The sequence below is a fragment of the Atractosteus spatula genome, chromosome 9, assembly GCF_055471065.1.
Source record: "Atractosteus spatula isolate fAtrSpa1 chromosome 9, fAtrSpa1.hap1, whole genome shotgun sequence".
NCBI lineage: Eukaryota > Metazoa > Chordata > Actinopteri > Semionotiformes > Lepisosteidae > Atractosteus > Atractosteus spatula.
This window is the reverse complement of record NC_142714.1, coordinates 49,937,098-49,946,679: the sequence shown is the minus strand read 5'-3', so window position 1 is coordinate 49,946,679 and position 9,582 is coordinate 49,937,098. Positions and strand designations below refer to the sequence as shown.

The 9,582-nt window shown below is 52.0% G+C and overlaps 1 protein-coding gene across 1 annotated transcript in view; it reads right to left on the bottom strand.

The window, feature by feature from the left end:
* Positions 1 to 1,890: 1,890 nt before the first annotated feature.
* LOC148828770 (connector enhancer of kinase suppressor of ras 2) overlaps positions 1,891 to 9,582 on the bottom strand; it is a 75,793-nt gene continuing 68,101 nt past the window's right edge. The window contains exons 23-27 of the mRNA XM_088926055.1: positions 6,710 to 6,780; positions 6,369 to 6,469; positions 4,341 to 4,842; positions 3,538 to 3,734; positions 1,891 to 2,895 (exon numbers count right to left, since the gene is read on the bottom strand). Of these exons, the coding sequence (XP_088782181.1) occupies positions 2,674 to 2,895; positions 3,538 to 3,734; positions 4,341 to 4,842; positions 6,369 to 6,469; positions 6,710 to 6,780 (1,093 nt within the window). The 3' untranslated portion in view covers positions 1,891 to 2,673. The remainder of the gene's footprint in view (positions 2,896 to 3,537; positions 3,735 to 4,340; positions 4,843 to 6,368; positions 6,470 to 6,709; positions 6,781 to 9,582) is intronic.

Genomic DNA, 9,582 nt, shown 5'->3' with positions numbered 1-9,582 from the left:
TGCCTTTCGAATGCATAGGCTGCTGACGCTTGCACTGCAGAAAATATTAAAGAATCGGACAAGATGGAAATAGGGTTAAGTCTCTTGCACTTATTCAAACAACTGATTAAAATAGCGATAAACCTGTCTAAAGCACTACCCCTGTTTCACCACAGGGCTGTAGCCTTGCCCCAGGAATGACACCTCAGCGGAGGTCGGGGGGGGGAAAAAAAAAAACCAGGCCAGCGAATAAGCAGGACCCTGCATACAAGCGCATGTGCTTATTCTCAAAGGATCCTCCGAGTTCTCCTTCCTCATTCACCCAAGGGGACCCCACGTTTGTGAGACTGTTGACTGGGAAGTAGTTCTTGTTCAGACTGGGGGTCGGTGTGTGTGGGGGGGGGTCCCCATATTTTTCCATGGCTCAGAGCAGGAAGTGAGACTGGCTTCTGCCCCCCCTCAGCTTTCTGAGTGCTTTCACAGCCGTGGCGAACATCGCGCGACAGACCGCTCCTCCACAGCCAGCCCCTCCCGACTCCGAAGGAACCGCACAATGCTCGGCTACTTGTCTTCCACGGCGCTTCGATTTAAAAAAAAAAAAAAAATCCTAAATAGAAATTTCTCCGAATCCAGGTGGCGTTCAGCCCTTTTTTTTAATTTTTATTTCCGAACGTGCCCCCTGGGGCAGGATTCATTCCTCCAGGCTGGTAGGGCCGGTGGCCTGCAGGCCTGGGCCTCTGCTGGGAGTTTGCCCACAGCGGCGAGGGACAGGCAGCAGCAGCAGCAGCAGCAGCGGGGAGACCCCCTCGGCACACACTGGCCACGGGGCAGGACCGTGCAGTCAAGCACACAGAAAACAAAACCCACAAGCAAGGAGAGTCGCTTGAAACCTACGTGGTGAAAATAACAGCAAATCTACCAGCGGTGTTTCCGACAGGCACCCCAGATCAGCCCTCCACAGCAGCGATGTTGGTAAGTAAGACCAGCCTGTGAACATGGGGCCCTATTTCCCATGGAGCTTTGCACAGTGTCCCCTGGGGGCCTATCCAGCTTGGCCAGCAAGGCCCTGCTGTGTCCGATCCGAAGAATCCTCTTGCCTTAGCTTTGGAAAGGGTGGGGAACAGCCGAGCCTCGAGCGAGAGGGAGGGAGGGTGGGGTGGGTTGGGTACGGCGCTGCGTCTTAGCAGGTGGGAAAAGAAAGGGGGAGAGAGAGAGAGAGAGAGAGATAGAGAGAGCGAGCGAGCGAGCGAGCAGAAGGTGGTGCTTCGCTTCGCACCATCTTGCGGCGATGTGCCACGAGCCGAAAGGGGAGCAGTAGAGGCGTCCTGTGGCCGTGGCGTGGCGAGAGAAACGGTGGCCCTGCGGGGGGGAACCCACTGGCGCGGGGACTTCACGTGCGAGCCTGCTGTGGCGTCTTCGTCGTGGCGGACACTGGCCTCTGGGCCTCGCCGCATCCCAGGGACCGTGGCACCTTCCTCAGGGGGTTTAAACGCGGGACAGCGACGTGCCCCTCTGGGCACCGGGGGTGACTGTGAAGCCGAGCCCGTCCCGCAGCGGGGAGGACCTCGGACAAAAAAAACCCAAATCTCTAAAAACGGAAGAACGAGAAGTTGTCTCCACAGAACCCAAACCTGAGTCCGGAGATCAGGCTGAGGCCAGGAGGGCGCCCCCTAGCGAAATGCACAGTCAGAAGCAACAGTGACCATTCAGGCAATACAGTGTTATGTGTTTTTTTTGTTGTTTTTTCCTCCATATTTTTTAAAAAGTTTTTTTTTTAAGGATTCCACCAGAATCTGAAGATTGCATTCACAAGGGTAGTTCACAGTTTTAAAGAGATGCTTAAAGGCAAATAAAAATAACATTCCCCCCCCCGTGTAGTTATATTTTTCTCCCCCTGTGATGCTCGTTTCATGCATTACTTTGAAATGTTTTATTTTACTTCAGAAAGGTGGTAACTCTAACGACTGAAATCGAGGGATGCTTGGAGCCCTGCTGTTCCCTTGAAACCTGCACCCCTTCCTTTCACACTGGGCCATCTCTCATTTCTGTCTACAGTATTTAAAAACAATGAATCCTAGCAGTCGGAATCGTATAAATATATATATAAAAATCTGTCTTAGTTGGTGAGAGCTGTTGAACTGCAAGCTTTAGTACAGTGGTACAGTGACGTGGCAGGAGAGACTCCCTTCTGTATTGCTGCTACATTGCTCCCTCTTTTCTACAGCTAAAAAAATACTAATTAAAAAAATTAAATAACAGAAACTGAAGAAATTTGAAAAAAAATTGCACATAGTGCTACACAACAGCAAAACCGAAATAAAAAGTACTTTTTTGTTCCTTTCTTCAGAAGACAAAAGGGAGGATAATACTTTCTCTTCAAGCATGCAGTAGGCATCCTGTGGCGCGATTTATCTCCAACCTATTTACAGAATAACTTTTTTTTTTTTCCTGTTTGTTCTGAATACATTATTTACAAATATTACAGTGGTTGCTTGGTCGGTCAGCCTGGTGTGGGGGTGTTGGGGGTCGGGGGGTGTTCGTTGGTCTTTTCAGTCTCTCTCGGGGGGTGTTCTGGGGGAGTCGAGGAGCAGGAGCTAGGCGGGGGGGGGTAGGTTAGGGGTTTTGGTGGCGTTGTATGGGAAGCCGGCAGCAGGCCCGGTGACCCGGTGACCCCTCTCCCCTCCCGGAGGTGCCTCAGACGTGCGTCTCGATGAAGGAGTGCGTGTGCGTCACCAGCAGGCTCAGCGGCGACAGCTCTGGCGCCCCCTCGTGCCCGTCCCGGGGCGGCGCCGAGCTGAACTCGCAGATGTCCATGAACAGTTCGTGGTGCCGCTGCTTCCAGTCCCGGAACTTCTTGGAGGTCAGGTGGGGGTCGTCCAGGACTTGGCTGACGATGGCCAGGTCGCCCTCCTTCGCCTGACAGGACAGAGACAGGCGGCCGGGAGGAGGTGGACATGATAAAACCGGTCAATATCCTACCGCGTCACCTGCGCTGACATACCTCAAGACTGGTTAGCACATAAAGGGAGAATTTCAGTTTCTTTCAGTGGACAGGAGACACGTGCAGGAGCCTTATACCTAATAAAAAAATGTATACTAGCTAGCATTGGATTTTTCTGCAGGAACTACAGATTCGGAGCCAGAGGTACTTATTGCCAAATGCGTCGTTTTCAAACGGAGACATCCTCAGCAAGCAGGGGCATCCTGCAGCGTCAGCTGTACTTGCAGGAACACAGTTGTTTGGGTACGGCCCCACTGAGACTTACAGATAACCTAGCTCTCTTTTTACAGGAGCTCTTGTGGCTATTTTGTTTTTAACTGTAGCTGATCAAAACCGAAGTCAGCTGTACGCTGCTTGCTTGCAGCAGTTTTAACTTCAGGTATTTCCGTACGCAGCCCTTCGCTGCCAGTCTGAGTACAGGGCGGGCGATTTGACCCACTGATGGGAAACAAGCCCCTCTTCGGGGTCCGCACGTCGAGCTGCAGCATCTCCAGCTGTGACCGCCGTGTCCCCCCCCCCCCCCGGCCCCCACGCGCGAGCTCGAGCCAGAGCCCTACCTTCAGCGTGCTGCGCAGGGCGCGGATGCGGTGCAGCTTGTCATTAATGACGGGGTCGTTGCAGCGCTTGACGAAGGAGCGGCGGAACTCCTGCCTGGTGGAGGGGCGCTGCTCGCCGAAGGCGGACAGGCTGGCCTGCTCCAGCGTGCGGTAGAGCTCCTGCAGCTCGTCGCCGGTCTCCCCCTCGCGCCGGCTCTCTGGCAGGGGCAGAACGAGAGGAGTCGGACATGCGGGCGGGGGATTCAGCTCTGACGGCACTGACGGAGTTATTACCCGACCGGCTGACCAGCTGACCGCCTGACTGCTCAACTGACTGACCGGCTGACAGCATGACTGGCCAACTGACTGACTGGCCGGCTGCCTGGCCAGCTGACTGACCGGCTGACTGAACTGACTGGCCAACTGACCGGCTGACTGGCCAACTGACCGACCGCCTGACTGGCCAACTGACTGACCGCCTGACCAACTGGCTGGCCAGCTGACTGACCGGCTGACTGAACTGACTGGCTGGCTGGCTGGCTGGCTGGCCAACTGACCGGCTGACTGGCCAACTGACCGACCGCCTGACTGGCCAACTGACCGACCGCCTGACCGACTGGCTGGCCAGCTGACTGACCACCTGCCTGGCTGACTGACCAGCTGACTGACTGGATGACCAGCACGCAAGACGATCTGCAAACGACAGATGTGGCCCACCGGCTTCGTGTAGCTGATCCACCTGTCAGCCTTCTTGAATGAAGTCCGGCATGAAGAGCGGGCCGGGCCGGGCCCAGCAGGACCAACGGGAGGGAGGCGGCGCTCACCCTGCTTCTCGCCGCAGCTGTGCTGGGGGAAGGGCACCTCGTCGTCCTCGGACCTCTCCTCGGAGGGCCCGCCCGGGCGCAGGCTGCCCTTGGCCTGCACCTCGCGGTTGCGTGGCAGGCTCTGGCTGCGCTGCTTGTGGGCGCGCCGGTGGGGCTGCAGCCCGCGCTCGCTGTCCGCCAGGGGGAAGGGCCCGTCGCGGTCGTGGCGGTGGCGCCGCTGGACGGGCAGCGTGGCCTGGCGCCGGCGCTCGGGGGACACGGCCGGCCGGCCCGCGCCGTAGCCGCCCTCCGCCTCCGCCGGGACCGTCTGCAGGAAGTGCAGGCCCGAGCTGGTGAGCGGCGTCTCGATCAGGTCCTGCCAGGAGCGCCGCTCGCGGTGCGAGGACCGGCTGCCCGGGGCGTCCTGCCGCGAGCTCTCCTCCGTCGAGGAGTGCGAGTACGTGGATTCGCTGGAGAAGTGGCGGCCGTGCTTGGGCTCGGGGAACGGGCTGGACGAGTTCACCTGGCCGGAGGGGGAGCGAGAGGTCTGCTCAGCCCTGCAGCGGGGGCTCCCAGCTCTGACCCGTCGCACCTTGGTCAGACAGCCGAGGCCTTGACAGGTCTAAGAAGCCACTTCACCTGAATTTTGCGTTCTCTTTCTGGTTGCAAGTCCGGGGTCTTATTTCAATACCACGGTTAAAGCTCGTCTTATTGATTAACTCTCAAGTCCATGAAGGGCTTGATTGTGTCACCATGGGCTCTGCTGGAACATAAACCAGTGTGTGTGTGTGTGTGTGTGTGTGTGTGTGTGTGTGTGTGTGTGTGTGTGTCACCAGGGCCAGGGCTGGGGCTGGGAGCCACTGCTTTAGAGCCAAACCTGAAAGTATTGCTGTTAAAGGCACCCAGGAACAGAGAACAATAATTTAAATGATAGTTCTATCATGTGTACGGTCTTTTCATCAACAAGGATCACAATACGCTTCACAACTACTAACTGGCCAGACTGAACAATTCCTGAGTGGAATTCAGCCAGGATGTCTGAGTTATTGCCTTTACAGTTAAATGATAGTTTTAGCATGTGTACGGTCTTTTCATCCCCAGGGATCACAATATGCTTGTCAAGACAAAAGTGCGCCACCTACTGGTCCACAGCAGCAACCTAATTTTCCTTAGCGGTCTCTCTTTCCAGGACTGACCAGACACAACTTTGCTTTGCATCTAAGATCTGATATGATCATATGCCTCTAGTGTGAGAAACACAGGAAATAGATTCAGTATGTGTGTAAAATATTTGTCATGAAACATCGTTCAAGAGTTTGTCTGTGGAAAGATGGAACGTTTTTCCCTATCCATATTTGTGTTTTACTTCAGTACGCCAGATTAATCCTCACTCTCACTGGTCATACAGCTCCATCTAGTGGTATAGATGGCTAAAAAATCTACAGATTGCAAGTAGGTTTAAAACAGGATAGGCAGATAGAATGACCGAGATGTTTTATTCAAGCTAAAAGCTGCAAGCTTTTTTGGATTATCAGATGATTGGAACAGAAGCTAGAAAAAAAGTACATATCATGCTCCCATGCTGTATGCCTTTATCAAACTGAAAGCATTACATAATAAATAATAAAAATCTGAATTTTAACTTTTCAGCAGAACAGCTGATACGCTGTGCCATACTGTGAAGCAGTGAGTCTCTGTGCACCTGTGCGTCCGTGTGTTTATGCTCAGACACAAACATATGGGCTGCAGAGTTCTGGAACCATAAGGGGGAGATTCTGTGTTCTGTATTGACGCTGCAGATGAGACACTGCTGTTGTACCTCTGAGCAAGGCACTTCACCTGAACTGATCCAGTGAAATACCCAGCCGAGCAGATAAATACAAACAGAAGCAGCTATAGATAAAATGCCACCCTCATGTATGTAAATATAAGATGCAATATCTGCAATGTCTTTTATACACTTGCTGCGTTACTTGAAATGCCAGGGTGCAAACCCTTATTCAGACCCCAGCTGTGTGTGCTTGTGCGTGAGTCGTGAGTGGCACTCACAGAGGACGTGCGGTGATAGGTGTCGCACAGGGAGGAGGGCCCCTCCTGTTTGAGGGTGAGGGACCCATCGATGTCGTCCTGGTCGCTCTCACTCCAGTAATCTGGAACACAAGGTTCAAAAGTGACAGCGGTGAGCCACAGAGAAAGGAGTCGGGCCTCCAGCAGCAGGGTGAAACATCAGGACATTTCTCAAACACCTCAGGCTAATCAGAATTCGCAGCATATATGGAACATCCACTCATCCATTTTCTAACCTCTTTATCCATAACAGAACTGAGTTTTTTGGGGGGGGTTGGAGGGGTCTGATTTTCAATCCCCGGTTCGTCTCGCGCAGTGCTCACCTTCATCGGGCCGCGGGACTTTGTCGTCGGGGGTGTAGCCGATCGCCGCCAGGCCCAGCCGGTTCATCCACCTGTGAGGAAAGGGTTCGACAGGTGAGCCGCATTCAGAACCCCCTGAGGTTCCTGGGAGGTGGAGTTTCTGTCACAGGCGGGCTGGGGACAGGAGCTTCCAAAAGCCCCTTCAACCCCCCACACGCACGGTAAAATAATGAGAAACAACCGCCCCAAAGCTGTCAGAAACATACGCAATTGTATGATTAAGTGAGGACAAGCGTGGAGTTTTTCAACGCTGCTCACAGTCACAGAGACAGCAGCAGGCCACCGCGTTTCACTGCCGAGAGATAACAAACACTCATTCCCCTCCCGCGGCTGGAATAAGTTCCGAATGTCTGCCGTGCTGCACTGCTGAACAGTCAGGAGCGCTCTGCTGTACCAGCCACCCCTCCTTCCTGCTGGCACAGCTCTCTGGCGCCCCCCAGCTGCAGAGACTGGAACCGACACCCCTCTGGTGGCCTGACAGCGGCCACACAGTGACTAAGGGTCAGAGCCCATTTAACCAATAATAATTCCTTACACTTTCGGTAGTGCTTTTCTGGACACACCACTCAAAGCGCTTTACAGGTAATGGGGATCCTCTCCACCACCACCAGTGTGTAGCCCCACCTGGATGATGTGACAGCAGCCATAGTGTGCCAGTATTCTCACCATTCACAGTGGGGGAGGAGAACAGAGTGATGAGGCCAGTTCAGAGATGGGGGTTATTAGGAGGCCATGTCTGGTAAAGGCCAGGGGGAAACATTTGGCCAGGATGCCAAATTTCTGATGTATATTAAGGGACGCCCACTCCTGATGTGTCTGTGAGCACACCAGAGCAGGGGGAGTCAATTTCTTTCAAGCCTGCAACTCTTTATTAACTTCTATGTTCTTTATGATGACTGCACCAGCACGTTGACCTGCACAGACTGTTCGGAGTGTTGGCGTGATAGGGCTCTAAAGAAAGCAAGACAGCCCATGCCTCCAGCACCTGTATGTCCAGCTGAGGAAGCCAGGAAATTTCTATGAGGCACTGCTCTTGGCTACTGCACTGTGAACAAAGAGATGTAGCCACAGGGAAAGGTTTAGAACGTGCTCTGTAAGGCTGCTCCATCACAGAGAACATCAGAGACAAGGGGAAAATCACATTTCTTCTGCTAAACTAGCTCCTCTCACAACACATCTCTCTTTACCCTCTCCCATCCTCTCCTCTTTCCTCGTCAGTTATTCCTCGCTCTCCTTCCGTCTCTCTCTCAGTATGACAGAACAAAGGGAATTCTTCATCAACCCAAACTCGGTACAGCAACGCAGTAATGAGGAGAAATCCATAAATTATAAAGCAAGAAAAGGACTCAATTAGAGCAAAAAGAAAGAGTAAAAAAGAGAAATGTGCACGCACAAAATCGTAACTGCTGACCTAAATGATTTTTTCCATTTCTGTTTTTTTCTTGCACTGTTCTTTGCAATCATATCTTTGCAGAGCGGCATCAAAAGAACTCTGCTTTTGATTTTATATTCATTTGAAGAGGGAAAGATGGAGTGTGGAGAGAAGGCACGCTCCCAGCAGCAATCTGGGGAGACCTGCTTTTCTGGGAGAAAGTGATGACCCCTGGAACAGTAGTGCTTTACTGCACCTTAAACACTCGTGAGAACAGATATCAGCCAAAGGGAGGGGAAGGCCATCCAGCTTATCTAGCTCATGTGGTGGACAGTACACAGCCAATTCTTCAAAGAAGCTGGGGGATTGACTTCAACCACATGGCTGGGTAGCTTGATCCATACTCCCGCAACTCTCGGTGCAAAGACATGCCTCCTGTTCTTGGTCATAGGTGCACTTCCATGTAATTTCTGCTTTTGTCCTCTGGTTCTAAAGCAAGCGTGTAAAATTCCCATTAATGGGAAACAAAAACGGTAGGAAAAAAAAAAGCATCGACGAAGCAGCTACTGAAAGGGATTGAGTAAATCATTCGGCGAGATAGTCTGCTCGTCAACTTTTTTTCCCCTTCGTAAAAGAGTGCACAGCTACGGCGCTGATCATCCACCGGTAAAGGGAAAGGAATGAGAGGAGAGAAGGAATCACAACGGGAGGAATGCCAGCTGTTTCCAGCTGCAAGGGACAGGTGAAGATTTCACTGTACAACGCACCAGGATGGAGGCCTGATTGTCAGCCAGGGCAGACTGAGCAGCCGGCTCCTTTACTACACTGAAGCACATTTTTTATTTTAAGCCATATTGATTAACATGAAAAGGACAGTTAAAATCTGAAGTATTCTCAAGGACTGAATTGTCTTGGGTTTTTGAAGACTGCCCAGCGGGATAGGTTGTTAAACCTTCACCCCAGTGAGAAACAACATACTTAATAAAATATGCTTTATTTAAGGTCCAGACACTCTGTAGTATTTCTTTCCATTATGAACTCCCCCCCCCCCCACCATTTTTAACCGTACCTTACAGTTCATCACTACTGTCACAAACAAAAAGATGCTCTTGCCCTTTTTTTAATTTCAATTTTCAGGCAAACGTTGATTCTATGCTCAAAAAAGGGCAACACAATCAATTTTTCTTAAGGGAGCTCAAGCCATTTAAGATGGCTAATTCACTGATGATCATGTTTTAGCAGTCTTTCACCGAGTCTGCCTGAACATTTGCCCTGATCTGCTGGTTCGGGGTGGGCTCGAATCCGAGGAGCAAGTACAAACAGGGTTGTCTTGTCTAGGTATGCCAGGAAGTCATTTGTGCTGATCTTTCTCCTCTGCCCCACGTTTGTGTAATGATTTCCAATTTCTCCCATCAGAACAGATACAGACTTCGCAATCTAAAAACAAACATACTTAAGTTCT